This window comes from Strix aluco, chromosome 4 (genome assembly GCF_031877795.1).
Source record: "Strix aluco isolate bStrAlu1 chromosome 4, bStrAlu1.hap1, whole genome shotgun sequence".
Classification (NCBI taxonomy): domain Eukaryota; kingdom Metazoa; phylum Chordata; class Aves; order Strigiformes; family Strigidae; genus Strix; species Strix aluco.
The window spans coordinates 13850252-13870660 of NC_133934.1; the positions used below are offsets into that span (position 1 = coordinate 13850252).

Below are 20409 nucleotides of genomic sequence, written 5' to 3' on the forward strand. Positions count from 1 at the left end.
GTTATTACAGCCCAAGAAAAAAAAGAGAAATTTGACCGTAAAAGGGAGGTGGAGAGTATGTGGGCATTTCAATTAGCTTCCAACATTCAATTTAAGATTTAAAAGTGGACCCTCTAGACAGGACAGTGAAAGGAAACCCATTACCTAGCTATTTACTTGTGACAACCTGCATATCTCAAAGGAAACATCTAATAATTTCCTATCCTTAATCCCTTACAACATTTGGGAAGTGTTAGCGAAGATCTCTATGATTTGATGTTTCCAGATTTCTGCTGTGTTCATAAGGAATGAAGCATAAACATCTTTCATTCAACCACATCTTTGTTTTTTAATATTCTGAGGGATGATATCCTTAAAATTACGATTTTGATACGTGTATCTGGATAAAAGTATTTTCTGCATCTTCATGGTTACCACATTCAACTCTAAGGATCTTCAGAAAGCACATTTGTAATTCTGGTGGCCGAGTTGCCAACAACCTTTCCAACAAGCCTGGCACAGTTTGAATCAAATTTGCTGGCAGTTACCAGAAGGGTATTTTATTGGTAGTCTTCTCACAGTGCTGAAGCATTTTCAGTTTGTGGATATTGGAGGATGGTTACCCAGAGAAAGTCTTTAGTTCACAAAGTTTCTCCTCTGTGCTTTTCTTGTGCCTTGTCATGCTTGTCTCTGTCCTGTTTAATCTGAGAAAGAAATGAAAGTTTGTCTCCAGACTCTTGTTGTGTTAGTATGTAGCTGTGCATTTTACTGGCTGTAGTTTAAAGCTGCTGCACTGCTCCCTCTCGAAATTTAGAGTTGAGAGAGGAAAGAAGCTATTGTCTAGCTGAAATATCCAGTTTAAATATTTTATTCCAGGTGATGCAGTTGCATCAGCTGGTCACCAGAGTGACTTAAACTCTGTTCACTCCAATGGACATTCACTCAAAAATGAATACTTGAAATGCCTATGTTAGCTGGCTGATTATCAGAGCACTTTTATGAGAAAGTTAACAGATCTTGTGAGGGAATTATAGTTTTATGGGACACTAAATTTGATGATTGCTGCCAACTAACAATTGTAAACTCTTGCTACATTCTCATAAGCCTCATTGCTCATAACCCCTATTCAGTCTTTCATATTTTAATATTGTTCGCGGAATATCTTTCTGAGGTAAACAAATGTAATACCTGTTTTACTGAGAGATTAAGCGATTTGTTCAAGGTCATACAAGGTATCTGTGACAGAACCATAGATGGAACCAAAATCTATCCAGCTTTAGCCCATGTGTTGCTCATAAAATAATCTTTATTATTATTATAATACAGTTAGATTTGAAATTAGATTTGAATGTGGGGTGTCTTACTGCAAGAACACTGAAGTTGAGCGGAGTCCTTGATAAAGCAATCGAACATAAGTTTGAGGTCCTAAATTCCTGAGGGCAGGTAGATAAGTTTTGGGGATTCTGTGACTCTTCAAAATTTAACAGCACTGCCAGCTCTGTAGAGTATATATTTATTTTGATCTCAGGAACCAAGGAACTTGACTTTAAAAGGGAAGCATGATGGCATCTTTGGAAAAAATAAAGCATGTTCTTTTATCAGTCTTCCTGTAATACTGGAATAGGCCGGCACCTTCATTTTGGCTATGAGTCCTTATTTTAATGAGAAGATTTGTTGAAGTTAAGCTGCCTCTTGGTAAGTGAGGAAGTTTTGTCATCAACCTGCTCAGTGTTATAACTTTCTTTATTGTGCTGACTGATATGCTCATGCTGCTCTGCACATCGCTGTGTAACCCTTCTGCGATGGAGCAGTAAGGTGAGAATGTGGACTGGCTGGCACAATATGGGGTAGCTTGCAAGTTTAGTAAAGGTGATTAATTGCACACAATAATTACTGAGATCAGAGACAGTGGAATCAAATCATGCCACCTCTGTTTGCTTCACTGTTCAGCTGGTAACTAGATCACATCATCTTTTTCTTTAGTCTTTAGCCTTTAATCTTTAGCCTTTTCTCCTCCTTACACCTACTTGACCTCTCAAGTCTATCCTATTGATTTACAAAACAATAGATAATCAACGTTCAGTACCTTGTTAAGTTACCCCAGTTTTTCTCCCACTGAAGTTCCACCTATCTCTTGAGTCATCAAACCGGAAATCTGAACTGCTCTCCCCAAGCCTGTCAGTTGTCTTGCATATTTTCTACACAGCTGTCATCCCTGAACTTTTCATTTTTTCCAGTTTCCAGTTTTAACTATTCTAGCCATTTACAATAAAAATAATAATAATGATGGTTTAAAAAAAATCCAAAGGAACCTTCCTGCAAAAATCAGGTAAATAACTAAACAAAAGTGGTCCAGTATAATCCAAAAGCCTAAATTTGGCAGAATGGTTGATCTATGGGGTGTCAGTGACAGTGAATAAAGATATTAGAATCTGCCTCCGTATTTGCCAGTTCTCTAGCCCTAACTGGGAAATGCTACAACGTGACCTTTCCTCCTGCTCCTGTTTTTGCTCTTAAATACTATGCTTTAAAGGGAGTGCTCCTCCTCAGTGAAAGCCCAGGGATGTCCCTGCATCACACCCAGGCTGCAATCAGAAGGGTAGCAGGCTGGACATGCGTTGCACTAGACAGCATGCATCTTGTCAGGTCTCCCGTGTATGCTCAAAAGAAAGGAACTGACACAGAGATCAGAGGAACAGCTCTGCCTAGAGAGCTGCCTCTCTGGGGTCTAACTGTAAGTGAGCTGAGTTTGGAAGGTTGTGGAGGGAGGGCTTTGTTTTGTTATTTTAGTTGCATTTCAGCTTTGCCTTTTTGTGCTAATGTCTTTTTTTATTTTGTTTGTGTCACAGGACTGCTGTTTGTAGCAGTTTGCCTTTTAATATGGGTAGTAGGGTGATTTTAATTATTAATCCACAAAATAGTGCTACAAGTGAAACTGGGTAAATATTGATGAAGAATGTTAATTCATTGAAGCCAATGAATATTTTTTTATTTACTTTAAAGGCCTGGCATCAATCTCCTAACTTTTTGAGAAGAGATTTAAATCAAGGTTTCTGTAACTCATAGTATATTAAGGTGTTGTGTAGAAGGGGAGTTGCAGAGGGCATCTGCGGAGTCTTGAAGGGGCCAGGTGAGCTGGAGGAGGTATGTGGCAGCAGCAGTTTGGAGGAGATCTGGTTCACTTCCTCTCACAGGGGGGCTGTAGTGGAGTCAATGCTTCCCACCCCTTTTCTGCATGAAGACTATGTAATATTGTATTGTAAGGCAGCTGTACTGCTCACCGGGCACTACATAGATGTCTCCAAATAAGTGTTGTGCAAACACATTTGTTGTGCATATTTGCATCTGCTTTTTGTTCTCATCCCATTATGTAAATTCGTTATTTTGATTGTTCTCTGCTGTTCCAGTAGCTTTGACCTGAGCAGTTGTAGCAATTTGAGGAGATTATCCATTTCAGGATATTAGGCAGGGGTCTCATATCTGAGGTTAGCATTTTTGCACCCAAAAGATTGCATTTCTGTTGTTGTTTGGCAGTGAATGGCAGTGACAATTGTCTATAGTCGGTAAATAGTCCATTTGAAGTTATATTTTTGAACTGGTCCTTCAGTTGCGCTCCAAAACAATCTATAAAATCAGAGACCTGTTGTTCCTTTAAACACTTTTCCATCATGTAACTATTCTGTGGTTCCTGTTCTAAATGGCTTGCAAGGATTACTGAAGATACTGTCCCTTTTGTAAATAGTTTTAATGTGGATTTTTTAAAAAATGTATATGTAATAAATTCAAATTAATCTTGCTGACCAAATGCATTTGTGATTCCTTCCCTTCTCTCTGCCTTGTTCTCTTAAGCTCAAACATTTCCTTTTACTGCATATTAACTTGTGATAATTTCTTGTAAATTAAGAGCTTTTTTTTTTTTTTTTTGAATGGGCTGGTTATGTCATTTGACTGGAAAGAGACCATGAATTTACTGGATGCTATCCAATGGCCTGCAGTAGTACCAATCAAAAATAATTATTCAGTGTTATATGGTTGTCTGTACACCTTTTATTTGAGGGTGTGTATAGAGTTTAAAGGAGTTTGATATAGTTTGATTTTTATTTTTTTTTGTGGTATGCAGTGACTTGGAAACATATTTTAGTTGCATGTGTTTTAACAGATGCATGCATGAAACAGGCAACCACTTAACTGGAAAGGACCTGGAAAGCAGTGATTTGTGATGGGATGTTAAAACATGGGTACTGGTTCCTGAGGGCAATGGAATTTTCTGAAAGACTGTGGAGATACAGAATCTCAGCAGATCACCTTTCCTGAGATGCCATTGAAAAAAATAATGGAAGCAGTTACTATCCTTGGCAGAAGAGCTAACTGACTTACAAATACTGTGCTCATCTGCAGGGTATCACCTGCTCTGAAACCTTCTGAGTGAGGTGTCATAAAAGCCTAGTTTATGCTACACTGTAATCTCTCCAAAGCAAGGAAGTTACCCCTGTTCAACTGTGCTCAAAAAGGTTACGTTACTATGGGCTCTTTCTGCAAAATAAGTTAAAAATCCTTAGAGCTTCCTGGTGATTGTTTTCCACACAGTTTGGACCTATAGGTGTATTGTTATTAAAGCAAGAATGGCTCAGGAGTGTAGGCTGTGAATCTGCAAAAATGAATGTGGAGCTGTGAGTTAACAATAAAGATATTTTTGTTTTTATCCACCAAAAAAATCCCAAGTGGCACTTACAAAAGTGTTTCACTGTAAGGAAACTCTGCAATTCCCTGAGCAGGATAGGATTTAGAATAACCCTTAAAAGGTCTACTGTTATAGAAATAGATCTATCTCTGTAGGTAGCTAATGAATGGGTATCTAAAATGCAACTAGTTTACAATATACTTGGAAAATTATTCTGATAATTTGTATTTATATACTTTGGCTGGGAAAAGTATTATTTTACATCCTGCAGAGATGATTTTGCTTTTATCCATTCAGTCAGGTTTTATTACATAGAGCTGAGAAATGAAGCAGGAAATGTAGGTCATCTGAACCTTGTCAGAAATGTGCCTTGGGCACTGGGAGCTATGAACATTTCCCATACAGTCACTGCTTGATTATGACTGGTTTTTAAACTATAACATAGGTGAACTGGCAGTTACTTCTGAAGTTGACATTGTACCTGTGTCCACTGCAATTACTATTGCAGGTGCTAGGGTAACCAAATTTGTTTTAAACTTCTTGAATATTCAGAATTGTGCTGTACTAAGAATGTACTTGTTCACAAGCATAATAAGAGTTATGGGTAGCTCCCTGGTATTACAAGAGAAAGGTTGAAGTAAAATGGAAAAAAGACTATTTATATGGAGACAAAGTGTCTAGATGAAGAACCTTTTTTTTTTTTTTTTTCCTGTGCCTGTGTTTTCCTTTGCTTGGTGTTTCAGCTGAGATGACTCATTAACGAGTACACCTTCCAAAAATCATGTTGAAGCTGAATAAAGTTGTTGAAGTCTGAATCAAGACTGGAATGCTGAATTTTGGATGACACCAATTAGTAATTTTCTCTTGTTACCATGTTATTTTATCCATATTTATTACTTGAGTTTATGGGGGTACTTATTATTCCTCTTGATTACTGTTTATTACTGTAAGACTCATTCTCTAAAGATATAACCCTCCACTTATTTTCATGTATTCAGTACAAAATCATGTTTAAAGGTTTGCTTTTCTTTAAATGGAGTTATTTTTCACCAGAAACTACTAAGTTCCTTCTTCTCTTACTCTTAAGTAATCAAAATTCTTTGGTGCTACACTTTCACATTTTTTGCAGTAATTAATTTTTCTTTTTTACTCTTATTTTTTATTGATATTTAATATCTAGAAGCATCATATAGCAGTTAATGACTTAGTTCTAGGCCTTTCTTGCTAAAACCAGGGAAGAGATTGAGGTAGTGATAAAGTACATCCTTTAAATCTGTAAAGCAAATAAAAGAGAAATTGTAAGTTATGACTGGAACACTGTTCAGGTTTTACAGATATGTTAGAAATTTAATGGTTTTCCCCAAACATTTAACAGAAATGGAGTAATAGTTTATTAATCATGTTAAATATTTTTATCTCTCATATGCTGATCCACCAAACTGTCGAACAGTTGTTTCAAACCCAGTCAAGTTTATTTCTTTTCTTGTTGTTCTTTCTTGGATTACAAGTGCCCCTTTACCTATCAAGTAAAGTGAGACATTTGGTACGACCAGAGACTGCTGAAAAGGTGATTTGTGATTTAGAATCCATTACTCTTTCCTATCCTCCTTTTTTGTGAAATATAAAATATATTCAAATGATTTTAAGATTTGCGATAAGTGTGTAGAACTCACAGCACAGGAAGTGGCTATTTTTATTCATGGAGTGACTGTGGGACTGTGTCATGGTGTCCTCATGAACTTGCCTCTCAACTGATACATGGTGAGCTAATAAATAGGTTATTGGTTGAAGATTCTGAGTCAAATTTTGTCAGAGTAAAATATTTTTTCCTTTTTTCTCAGTGTGTTTACAAGTTCGATTTTATTTTTTTTTATCCTGACCTTTATCCAAATAGTAAATGTGGATAGTCAACTAGAAGGGAATCTAGGCACTTACTGGTTCTAACCCTTTCATTTGGGAATCAAGATGTATGCTCTTCTGCTGTAGCCCTTGTGTGTCTGGGCTTTGTGCCTCTCTGAGTGTATAGAGAGGCTCTGTGTTGCCATAGTTCCTGCTTTTGAAATAGATAGGCTGGAAGATGTATCTAGGGAAGAGTAAAAATGGAGATGTTTCTATGCCCACCAACACAGGTTGATGGGTCATTTTGCGTTGTGGGGTTTGGTTTTTTTGTTTGTTTGTTTTGGTTTTCTTTTCTTTCTTAATGTCTGTAAGAGAAGAGGGTGATTTTCTTCAGGTTCCGGGTCTAAGCTTTTATTTTACCTGAAAGGTACAATTTTTAAATGTTGCGAGTTACAGGAAAAAGATTGAGAATGATATTTTGAAATTCACTTTTTTTTTTTTTAAATTCTGAAGAGTACTTCAAAGAATAGTGCTGAACTCTTTATTTTTAGGCTAATTTAAGTGCTGGATGTAACTTGAACAGCTTTAAATTATGCATATTATATTTATACCCCCACATTTTCAAAGGTAGACGACAACATTATTCTGCTACCTTACCATAGGACCTGATCTGTTCAAGGGTTTGAGTGGTGGTGACTTGGGTAGAATATGAACTATGCAGCCATTGAGAGTTTTAACACGACCAGGACTTCAGAGACAGGCCATTCCCTGAAGTCATAAATATGTTTAGATGTTCATATTGAATGGTCTAGTATCTTCATAATATGCTTGGGAACATGATATGGTCTGGAGAAATTATTGTTACTGAACAAAATATATATGGTAATTTGAAAACACTCCACATTTCAAATATCTTTTTCGATTCTCTGGATGTCATGTATATCCACATCAAGAACAGTTACAATTTTTTGGTTTACTGATGGAGAAGCAAAAAAATTGGGTTTGCATACCTATGTTATTTTAGATTTTCATTACAAATTGATCAGGGAAATAACACTAGCAACTGATTTTTTTAATTCAAATTTTCCATACAGTTAAGGATTTTGGATTAAATATATTGATTAAATAGTCTTTAGTTTTAGTCTTTAGTATGAGAGAAACTCCATAGATTAATAGCATGAAATTCCTTTATTAAGAAGAATAATTCTTCAAGTTTCTTCTACTCACTGGAGTTATTTGTTTCAAGTTACTGTAAGAATATTGCTTCTTTATTTTTCTTGAATCAAAAATTATGTGTAAAATCACAGTAGCACCAGTGTTTATTTGTTTTGTAAGGTAGATTTGATACATAAACAAAATTAAAATTTAACTTAATTTCCTATTTTTTCATAAATTATATATTGAAGATGCTCACTATAATGAATTAATGGAAGAGATTAAATTTTATTGCATAGGAGAAATTAACAGATTATTAAGTCCGGAAGGAAAGCCATTTGATATTATAAAGCAAAACAATTATTTCACTTAAGTTACTTTAGCAAGCAATTGGTATCATTGGTCTTTTTTCAACTGCTTTTTATAAATGAAGGAACTCCATGGGAATATTGTCAAACAGACTGAGACTCGGTGTCCTGAGTTCTGTTCACATTTTTCTGATTTGACTTGTCATTTTGACCAGTTCGTGTAACTCCTTGGTTTCTGTTTACCAGTCCTTAAAGAGGAGAATAAAACGTATGAATTCAGTTGAACGCACCAAATGGTGTTTGCCTGTACACACCTGAAGTATTAGTTGTTAACCCTTTAGAAAGTACGTGCTAAAGAATGCATGTGGTTTTCATTCTAATACAATTTCTAAAATAACTCCCAGGCAGAAGTAGCTTGGAAAGAGCAACTTATTGTTTGAAGGCAATTTGGTAGCAATTTTCTTGGAAATATAATACTCCAGGAATGTACTTCAGTATTAGAGCAGGGACCTCTCTGATTTGCTAGCAATTTAATGATGAAATTTATGTGTATATTTAAAATAAGCAGAGGACAGGGGTTTGGAAACTAGTTCAGTATTGATAGTATTTGTTGCTCACTTTGTTCTGGAGCACCAGGTTATTAGAGGAGAGCTTCTCTAACTACTCATGAAGCATATTAATTGGTGGATTTCCTAATTATTTGAACTAGGGTTCTTTGTCTGCTATTGATATTCTACTTGAATATTACATAAAGCTGATTTAAATAATTGAATAGTTTTTAAGCTTAGAGGCATGCTGGGGAGTGAAAATGAAGTTAAATACCTTCAAGTTTTGATTAGAGTGTTTCAAACAGTATCAACCCTGAACATAAGCAGTTTATATATATGATATTATTAAGAAGAAATTTCAAAATATTTTTCCAGTTTTGTGATACCTTTTCCATGTATCCTGATGCTGTGAGACTCAATGATAATTATGAATAATACAATTATGAATTATAACTGATACATTAAGGTGAGAAGTGCTTTCTTCTTACTACAGGAAATAAAATATTACCACTGAAACACCACCAGCCTCAGTTAGTTTATGGTTGTCCCTGTGCCTCTTGGCAATCCTGAGCATGGACCAAGGCATGGACCAAGGCAGGTCTTGAATAAGATATGATTTCTGTTTATACGCTATATGCATCATAACTGTCCAGAGTTTTATTTCTGTGGACATTAGATTACAATAGATATGGTTTAGATAAGATGATGAAATATTGTGTAACTTCTTTTCTGATCTATTTCTTTCAAAGTTTAGACCACTATGCAATATAGTATATACTACAATGAAGTTCATCATGCTTTAAAACTGAATCTTAAGTCTGATGTTTGATTCTGTTCAATGCCGTAGCCTAATTCTGTTTCCACTACTTTGTTTCTTCCAGGACATGAGAGACTGCTCCCATGATGGCAGAGATTTGTGTGAAAGATTTTGTTGAACACTGCATGACTCTTAAATGCTAAAAGCAGAAGGCACTAGCTGGTAGCTCAGTGTGGAGCAAAAATTTTATTTTAAACTTCAAAAATAATTATGTCAAAGAAAAGTCGTGCCAAGGGAGAAAAGTCCGACATGGAGATTGAAGCCCTGCAAGCTGCTAATGAGGAGCTACGAACTAAACTAACCAACATCCAGATAGAATTTCAGCAAGAAAAAAGCAAGGTATTTGTCTGTCTATATTTTGTGATGATTCTTCTTAACAGTAGCACTGTTAGAAACCAACAGAGCTTGAATCTCAAACTAATTCATTACTAAAATGCATTAGCCTTAAAAGGAAAACATGTGACAAAGAAATGAAATCGGAAGAACCACTGATGAACTGAAATTGCTGCCAACTATTTTAAATAATGTGCAAAAGGAAATAAATATTCCCAGACATCCAGTCACTGAAATTTGCAGTCACAGCAATACACATGGTACTAGCTTAGTGTGACTTAAAAGCAGCAAAGGAGTTTTATACTTGATCTTAACACTGAAAACTGTATGTTGCAAAAAGAAGTGTCTTCAAAGTCAAACATCAGCACAATATTCAAAGCATGTCACTTTAAATGTCTGTGGAGGATGTAAATTAACTGGAAATCATCTGTGTAGGAGTCCTGATTTGATTTGCTGAGATTACATGTGTCATTGCTCTGAACTGTTCAATGATGCAGCCAGTTGCTAATGAAACAGATCCATCAATATTTGGCTATCTAGCACACATTCAACGAGTATTTGAGTAATCAAGAGAACACCTAGGAGAAATTGTTCATTCATGAAGTGCATCTGTATTTATAAAGATTAGCATTCACTTTTATCTATCTCTGTAGCAGTTTAAAATATGGACAAGCCAATAAGATTATTTCTATTCTATTAGTTTATTAATCTCAATTAGTGAATTTGACTTTGCACAAGACAGTCCTGGAGATGAATCCATGTGGAGATTTATTTATTTGTGTTTGGTGATACTGTAGTTACAAGAGTCTCAAGGACTTACCGGTGGAAAAAGTATGTGTTGAAAACATGTGTTGACTTTATATAACATAGCTTTGTGCTAGCCTTGTTTCTTTATATGGGTGTAAAAGTTGGAATATGTGAAAAATAATACTCCTGTATGTTCTAGTTTCTTTAACAGCCTTGTGTGATATTCAACTGTGAATATAATCTTTTATCATATTTTATTTAGAAAAGCAAATACCCCCCCCATATATAATCTTCAGAACTTACTTCTTACAGAGGAAAAATAAAAAGTAAAGCCTTAATTGTTGTTTGACTGATACAATAGGTTCAGTATATATCAGCCAACTAAATTGGTGTTGCCTTGGAAATTTTCCTTCTTCGTAGGCTAAAGCAAAAAGTCATACTTCTTAGGGGTCAGCAGTATTGATGAGTGAACAGAAAAGTCAGATTTTTTTTTTTTTTTTTTTTTGCTATAAGCTTCCTCATCCAACTTCTCCCACTCTTGTTTGATATAATGAGAATAAATTATAAAATGAGACTGGCACAAACTACTTGTGCTTTTTAAAACCACACACCATGAAGTTTACGAGTGGTTGATACCCTCTAAAATTGAATTTACCAGCTGCTAAATTATTTTATTTCACAGTAAGTTTTAGTGTCTCAGTGCTTCTGTTTGGAAAGAGACTTGTGAGCTGATGGTACATTGCATTTACATTAGTAAACTTTTTAGTTATTTAGTCTTATTTCCTATTTTGTTCTGTATCACTTTTTATGTAGACATACAGTTGTGAATTTTATTACCATATTTTAATTGCATTAAAAAGAGCACATAATTATAAAGTTATCTTATGCCTTGGACAGAAGAATTAATTAATTCTGAGTGTTTAAATTACTGAGATTCTAAAAAAATCTACAGAAAGATTACATGAATCCTAAGAAGTTTAGCCCTGATATGCTTCCAGGTTTGATGCTTTACCTGCAATAGTGTCAAGTTTATCTCTGATTCAATTAAGAAGAAAGTTTAGCTACAAGACCATGACAGCTGTAGGAACATTTTCTATAACTAGTTTGCTTATTTACCTATATCCAGTCTGGTAAGGGTTGCTTCAGTTTGGTTATCTGTTTGTCTTTCTACAGTTTGAGAATTGCATGATTTCTGGAGTACTGAGGTTGTCATAGGAGACACATCTGTGTATTGTGCACATATGTGTGCAGAGAAATGAGTTGAGCTCACTTAAGTCATGTGTAGCTGAATGTGAAAGAGGAAATTGCAGCCAAAGTGCTCTAAAATCCTACTAAATACACAGTAAAGTCTAGTTAAGTCTGTGGCGTGTTGGCGTGCATTTCTGGGAGGATGGGGGGGAAGAGATCTTTAACCTCTTTCCCACGTCTTTGCTGTGGTGTCTGCTCTGAATCATTTAACTAGAATTGAATTGTGTAGTTTATTTCCTACGGTGAGGGCAACAGCCTGCTCTCTGTCTGTGCAGCAGTTATATAGGATGCTTTGTCTGACAAAGATGAGTAAATTAAAGCCATAGAGATTTTTCCTCTTTAGACTGTAGCTTCAAAATGAGTGACAAAACTAACAGAAATTATGTCTTGGTATCAGCAAAGTAAAAACACTGTGCCTAGAGAATTCTAAATAAATTAGACGGCTTTATTGGCACAGAGGTAAGAGAGAACGTATTGAAGCTGCTAAACAGACAGCTCTGTGGCCCATGGGACATAAACTATATTAAGAAAGGTAACAAAGTCTTGTGGGGCCAATTAATTTAATTTAATTCTCCTAAACTATTTTGTCCCTCACGTATATGCCTATATTAATGATTTATCTGAGGAAGAACCTTCTAATTGATGAGAGACATCAAAAATGGAAATGAGTCTTAACTTACCTCTGCCTGAAAAATACTGGTTTCTTTGAAACAGAATTTTACTCAAGAGACATCCAAAACTTTGTGCATATTTTCCCAGTTAATTTTGTTTCATTTGTTGTTGAGCTATTTAAAGAAATTTCTCCTGTAAAATTGTTTCCCTCCATGCTTATGTGATACCTGATCCAAAATTGTTATGTTTGCAGTTCTTTGAATAAGCATCATTGTGGGTTTGCTGGTGGTGTTTTGCGCCTCTGGCATACGAGCAGCTGGATTCATTTATGCTGCCTAAAGGGTGAAGCAAAAGTTGTGGCCCTGCCTTAGTTCCCTTGTACTGTCTCTTGTTTTGGGAACACCTGCTTGATAGGTTTGGGCAGGCTGTTGATATGTAGCGTGTCCTCCTGGGATTGTAGGTTTGCTGCCATCTGTGGAGCCTGGAGAAAGTAATGCAAGAACTGAACACGGGCTCATGTACTGCCCTCTCTCTGCTAGTGGAAATCTTTGGTTGGAAGACATCCAGAATTTGAGTATTAAGTAACAAAAAGAGTTGACTGAAGCACAAAAATTATATTTATTTTAACATGAATGGAGGCAGGACTTGCTCTAACTGAACCTTAAAGTCTGGTGAGTAAGCACAAGGAGATGCAGTGAATGAGCATGGTCTTGGCAGTCAGAGTCAAGAAAATATGTAATGTTTATAAATGCCTATGCTGAGTGCCATGAATGTTTAGGAACAAGGATTACAAAGTTGCCTACTCCTACTGAGATGGTTAGCAAACATTAGAAGATAGTCTTCCAATTTTCAGGTAATATTTTCTTCTTGGTAGCATGTGTAGTGTTTGCTGTCACTATTGGTCCATCTTCACCAAGTTCTGCTATTGCTTTTAAATATCCATATTGTGCTTGTGACTGTACATTCATAGAGTTGAGATCACAACAGATGTAGAAATTAGAATAAATGAGGTGTTTCAACTCAGTTGCCACTCTACCACCTCACAATTTTATAGATTGTTTTTGTAAATGCTCATGATTTTCCCAGGTTTCGTTGGGTTTTTTGAGCTTTGATGTCAGATGTTGAATCTGTGTGTAACAGTGATTCCTTGTAAGTTGAAAGAAAAATCTGTTTTCAATTTGTGAAATTAAAAAAAAATAAAGAGATCTCATACTGTCAAATCAGCTTTATTTACTTGGGATTAAAAATGACATATGGAAAAGAATTATGGCCAGTATGTATGGAAGAACACTAAATTTGAGAATCCAAACATACTGTGTGTATATATATATATATATAAATTAATGTTAATTCTGTCTGTTATGTATAGAATAAGAAAGGAGCTGATTAACTTACTGACCTGTAAGGAGTGTACTGAATTGCAGGGAGTCACTAGGGTATTGTAATTGGGATTGAAATATAGCAACCCTCTTGGAGCAGGAAAATAAATGAAGTATTGGTAAAACCATGTATAGTTACTCCTGCCACTACTGACTGGGATTAAAAGGAAGCACATCCCTTTGGGTAGGTTGTTTCCTGACAACAGTTGAAGCCTATTTGAATTCAGCTGTTCTCTATGCTTGATATATAAATGTAAATTCTCAATACTTAAAAAAATCACTAAATTGAGAGAATTTTGGACATCTGTCAAACATTGGACAGTAAATAACAAAGTTATTAAGAATGAATGTGGCAGTGTTACTTCAATCAGAATTCAAAATTACTAAATGAGTGAATATGCTAGACATGGTAATGCAATTTCTAATCCAGGTAAAACAGATACTGGAGAGGAGTGAGACATAAATAGAGAGATATTAAGCAGTGATTATCATTAATTTGGAAGAATCAACAAGAAAGTATGATAATTAGTTCTTTTAGATGCTGTCATGTTGAAAGAGGTCAACAAAAAACACATCTCTTTAGGAAGAGATCCTAAAAAAGTCTGATGTTACAATGTGATCTACTGGAAAATTTTACTCAGAAGTGTAGTAGGGCCTCTAAAATTAGTGTATCTTATCAAGCTATATATCTAAACTATTGAAATCTGGAATAAAAGACAATCACCAGAGTCTTCAGAAGTTTCTAAGGGGATCCAAATATAGCATAGGGAAAGAAGAGATAAGTTTCATATATTCAGATATGAACCAAAACACATTTTCTGTGATTCTTTGATATTGTCACATCATCTTGAGAGTTTAGGTTAAAAGATTATCAGAAGTGGTAACGCTTGAGGCAAGAAAGATTGCAGTGGATGTGGTGCCTTGATTTATTTATTCTTTTTAAAGAGGTTTATTTGTTACTGGAAATGGACATACAAGAAGAGGATATTTATGAAAGTAGACAGAATAGAATGAACTCAGGAGGCTTTTTGCTATGGAGAAGGAAAAATGAGTAAGATCATAGAAAAACAAAGCAAGAAGTAGAGGCAGATGGACTGGAAAAATGCTGACTGAGTGTACTGGTTTTGGCTGGGGTATAGTTAATTTTCTTCATGGTAGCTAGTATATGATATGGATTTGTGCTGAAAACAGTGTTAATAACACAGGGATGTTTGTTACTGCTGAGCAGTGCTGACACAGAGTTAAGGCCTTTTCTGCTTCTCACACCACCCCACTAGCAAGTAGGCTGGGGGTGCACAAGAAGCTGGGAGGGGACACAGCTGGGACAGCTGAACCCAGCTGACCAAAGGGATATTCCATACCATATGATGTCATGCTCTGCATATAAACCTGAGGGGGTGGTTGGCAGGGAGGCTGCTGCTCAGGGACTGACTGGGCATCGGTCAGTTGGTGGTGAGCAGTTGTTTCCATTTGCATCACTTGTCTGTCTTGAGTTTTATTTTCCTGTTATTTTTTTCTCTTTTCCTTACAATTGTTAAAAATCATTATTATTTCTTTTTAATTATTAAACTGTTTTTATGTCAACCCATGAGTTTCTTTCTCACTTTTATCCTTCTAATTCTTCCCCCACCCCACTGGGTGGGGGCAGAATGGGTGGGCAGCTGTGTGGTACTTATTTGCTGACTGGGGTTGAACCACATAACTGAGCAGTGAGTACAAGTTTCATCAAAACAGTGCCTGGTATGGTGGAGTCATGTCTGACTGCTGCTTCTGCCACTTCTAAGCTCTTATTAGAGGAGAAGGAGATTTGGATGAGTGATTGCCTGAAATCAGAAACAAGGCAAAAGAGGTCAGATTCTTGGACAACTGGAAGTGGTAAAAGCTACATTCAGAAGATGCAATATGATGCTATAATTGGGAAACAAGCCAGGAGATTTCCTAGGTTGTGAACTGATGTGACCACTTGTCACTGTCAATAAAAAGATGAAATCAGGCCTGCAAGTTTTCCTGAAGTCTTTCACTATCTTCCTTAAGTTTGAAAATTCTAGGTTTACAAGTTTAATACTCTACAGAAAAGTTATCATATCTTAAAAAGTACAGATTTTTAGCATGTTTTTGCCCTGAAATAGTTTAAATTTTGTTCATTTTAGCACATAGGTATTGCAAGCCATTTGATGGAGAATTTATCCTTGACACACATAATCAGTTCAAATAATTACCAACCTTTCATCTTGAGCATCTTCATCTTTTTGTTCTGACACTACCCTGTTACAGTAATTTTCTCTTGCTGCAAGAAATATCACTATGCCATGTCACTTCCAAGTAGGAGCTTCAGGTGTTCAGCAGTTATAAGTCATCCAGTGCCGTAAGACTGTCTGAGTAGTCTCTGATATGGAGACCAAAGTGTGAGCCTGTGTTTGGGAGGACACTGATTACTGCTGCTGTTTCTACTCAGTTCCCCACTGTAGCAGTGCGTGGAGTGCCTTTCAGAGACTCGGCTTTTGGGGTTGCTTCCCTTCCTTATCCGTGGACAGCATACCAGTGTAGACATATTAAAGCTGATCCAAGTAGATCTACAGATCTCCTAGATTAATCTTTTAGACCTGTCCCCCCATGAGTGGGTTTCTGATACAACCAGAGACTGCAAAGATGATTCAACAAAGAATTTTGTTGAAATTCTTCAAATGATCATAGTTGGAACAGGTTTAAACTGCATTGGTTATTGTTGGGTTTGTGTGTACAGGACCATACCAAAAAGAGAAGGAAAGGGGTAATTTATTACTTTTACTGATTTTGTTATTTTGTCCCTCTTCATGTCGCTGGAAATGAGGTCTGTACTAAAAAAAAGATTCTTTTCTACACGCTTTCCAAAATGAGACATTCAGATTGCTCTACTCTGTTGCAAGGAAGAAATTTTTCAAGATATTGCTGTAGATGTTGCTGCATTTCAGTGAAGCCGTATTTAGTTGTGTAGTATGATAATTTGACAACTTTTCTTTTATATCTTGTCTTTTTACTTACGGTTAGATGGTCACTTTAATTTTAAAAAAAGCAAGGTAAATTCAGATTTTTAACAGAAGCATAAAAAAATGCTGCTGAATATGTTCTTTCTCTTTCAAACATCATTTTGTATTAGATTCTGTGACCCTGCTTTTAAATGTAAAAAAGTATTGGGAAACCTTTCTGGTGATGGGAGAATCCCTGTGGAGTTAAACTAGAGTGTACGAATCTGCTCGGTGTGTGTTTGCAGTGATGAAAAAATGTATTTGAACATGAGTCAGCAATGTGCTCTTGTGGCAAGGAAGGCTGATGGTATCCTGGGCCACATTAGAAAGAGTGTTGCCAGCAGGTGGAGGGAGGTGATCCTTTCACTCTGCTCAGCACTGGTGAAGCCACATCTGAAGTGCTAGGTCCAGCGCTGGGATCACCAGTGCCAGAGAGATCTGGACATACTGGATCAAATCCAGTGAAGGGCTATGGAAATGTTTAATGGCTCAGAGCACCTGATGTAACAAGGAAAGGCTGAGAGAGCTGTGACTGTTTAGGCTGGAGAAAAGAAGGCTTGGAAGGACATTATCAGTGTGTATAAATACCTGATGGGGGGTATAAAGACAGAGCCGGACACTCTCAGTGGTGCCCAGTGAAAGGACAGAAGGCAGTGGGCATAAACTGAAATACAAGAAATACCGTTTAAATGTAAGAGGGTTTTTTGGGTTTGTTTTGGTTTGTTTTTTTCTGTGAGATGGTTGAACACTATAACAGGTTGTTCAGGCAGACTGTGAAGGCCATATCCTTGAAGATATTGAAAATCTAACTGGACATTGTCTAAAGCAACTTGCTCTGGTTGACAGCAGGGCTGGACTAGATGACTTCTGGAGATTCTTTCCAACCTCAGATATTCTATGACTGTATTCCCTAACTCCAAGCACAAGTTACCTAAGTACAGTTCAATTAATTTTTGAAAAGCTAACGTGGATGCAGTAATATTTTTAAATGGAAGACCAGTAAATATGTACCTTTTTGTTTTTTTCCCTTTCCCTTGAAGCTTGCAAGGTAAATTTCTTTAGTGTAATTTAAACAGTAGAGTTTCCAAAGTCATTATGGAAAGATACAAGATTTTCTTCCCAGCATGTGGTTTTCATTGTGATGTGTAACCTGCTGTGCAACTGAGCTTTTGAATTTGGAATTGCATTACACAAAATATTGTGGAAGTGTTAAACGTTGTCCAATTAATTTCTTCTTGGAATCCATGAGGAATGGGCCAGGGGGATTAAAGAGAGGTAGACAAATAGAGAACTTTTCAGGAAAGGAAAGTCATTACTTAACACAAACAAACCAAACCCAAACAAACAGAAAACTTCAAAAGTTTGTCCTTAGTTGTTGGAGATGCTAAATAGACTGAACTCTGAGAATCACAATAAGTGCTTTGTATCTTGGGTTGCTATTACAAATATTTTTCCCGCCCAATATTTGGCTATTGTGTTGCTAAAAATGGGGCCAGCGTTAGGGCTGCCTTTTCATAGTGACATCTTTGTTTGCTTGTGTCCACAGCAGTCTTGCCTAAGTGAATAATTTTTAATGGCATGATCCAATGCATGCAGAAATTTTAATCGAAAGGATGCTGTTGACTGGACAGTAGATGACACTAAGTGTGCTTAAATAGGAGTAGAGTTTAAATGTGTCTTTAGAAAAAGCAAAGCATACAAACTTCTTTTGTTCTTTTTGAAGGGAAGTTGCTATTGCATTTGGTTTTTAAAATAAACATTAGCATCTTTGCTTGTTGGCCTCACTCCTATTAACCTGAATTTTTCACAGTTGACAATACATTGCCTACCATAACCTGAGTTCCTGGCAAAAAGCTGTGTAGAGGGTATTCCCCTCACTCCCCAAGTGACTATTGTGCCATAAATAAAAAACATCTGCATTTAAATCCAAGGGAAAAACATGAGGTAGTCCTTAGTAAGTTCTTACCATAACATTTTTAGTGGGGTAGTGGTTCGGTCGTGCTTGGAAACATATATGAGTTAATAGGCTATTGCCTTTTAGGAAATGCATGATTTTAAAGTTATGTCATTGACTCCAGTACATAAAAAGGAACTATTATATTTCTGTCTCAAGTGCACAAACTATCTCGTCAAAGAAAACAACACCAGATGCAAATATACTATGATAATATAATTGTATTGTTTTAAAGAAAATTGTTTCAAACAGTGTTCAGACTTGAGAAAGGGATGAAGCAAATGACATTTGTCATTTCCCAAGAAGCTGTATCCCAAGAAGTTGTATCAATGTGCACTGATTGTTAAAGATTTAATTTAGAAATGCATTTAGAAATGGTGCCCTGATATCCTGCTTGACTTTGTTTCCCTATTAACTTCCTTTCTTCTCTCTGCCTATGAACAGAACAGGTTTCTTCTTTTTTTTTTTTTAAAAAAAAAAAAAAAAAAAGGAGTGCCGGAAATTAAAAAAAAGACAAATTCCTTTAAAGTTTAAGTCTCTTTTGAAACTGAGACTTAGGCATATGGGAAAATGCCACACTACTATTTTCATTCAGTCTGTTGCTCTGGAAGCCAGACATGTACAGATCCACATAGAGTGTGGGAGAGACGGACAGAGAGATTGTGGGAAGGACAGCTGATGAATTTCCAGGAAGCCCTAGCAGACAGATCTAACTTCCCATCTTCTCTGACAAGAAGCAGTAACAAGAAAAGACTTTTTAAAGACCTTGAGAATTATGATACATCTTTTTTACTGGGTCATGAGGAGTGATAGGCATTTAAGATGTGGTGTAAAAATCCAGGGGTTTTAGAAGGATTCTTATTTTTCTTGTTTACATTGCTCTTGCTGAAGCTTTTAAGTAAAATGACTACTGACTGATATATGATAATATTCAATTACTCTGAGTGGTTTAATATGTGTTCTCACAGCTAGCAACAATGCATATAGATGTTGCCTTCACTCAATTCCATGAAAGATGAAAAAATTGAGCAAGTATGCTCTTTTGTGTTACTCAGTACTTCTCCAAAATTTCAGAATCCGGTTCTCATATATTAAAAATGCTTTTAGGAAGTCACATTCATTAATGTGTTGTATTGAAAAACACCATTCAGTTGCATGCTTTATGTACAATATGACTAATTTTAAATTACTGTAGTTCTGGAGATATATTAACCTTGTTTATATATTCAATTATAGTTTGTTTTCCTGTGTTGTTGTTACTAGGTCTTGTTGCCACAGTTTCATTTCAATTTTCTTTGCTCATCAGTAAGGAAATAACTAATACGTTTAAGTAAATAACGAGTGTTGGTTCATTTGCAAATTTATCTATAAACTCATCCACTTGTAGTAAACAGGTGAGTAAATGGCTTAGCTTTGTTACAGCATCATAGAATGGTTTGAGTTGAAAGGGACCTTTAAAGATTGTGTAGTCCAACCCTCATGGACAGGGATGGGAGAGTCTTAGACTATCCTATGGAGTTGGATACCCTAATACAAGCACTGAAAATCAGTGCTATCCACAATAGGCTTGGAACTAAATGCCATCCCACTAGAAGAAATAACACATGGGTATGTCCTGCAGATAAATTCCAATAGCCAGACTTAACATTTTGGGAGAAAAATAAATAAATAACATATCTTTATGAAGAAAGATTTATTTATCTGAATCATCCTGGAATAGAGTAACAGTATCTGTGCAATAAAATCTACTTCTGATGGTGTCTGATTCAGAGCTGTTACCTTTTCCACAGCTGTAATTACAGCT

The 20409-nt window shown here is 36.1% G+C and overlaps 1 protein-coding gene across 16 annotated transcripts in view; it reads left to right on the forward strand.

The window, feature by feature from the left end:
* Positions 1-20409, forward strand: part of JAKMIP1 (janus kinase and microtubule interacting protein 1) — a 246635-nt gene that overhangs the window by 63398 nt on the left and 162828 nt on the right. For 14 of the 16 annotated variants that reach the window (XM_074822088.1, XM_074822099.1, XM_074822100.1 and 11 more), the window contains one exon: positions 9392-9666. In XM_074822088.1, coding sequence (XP_074678189.1) covers positions 9538-9666 — 129 coding nt within the window. In that variant the 5' untranslated portion in view covers positions 9392-9537. Of the gene's footprint in view, positions 1-5494; positions 5514-6206; positions 6228-9391; positions 9667-20409 lie in introns of those variants that run through there. The other 2 variants (XM_074822091.1, XM_074822089.1) reach the window with 2 other exon arrangements.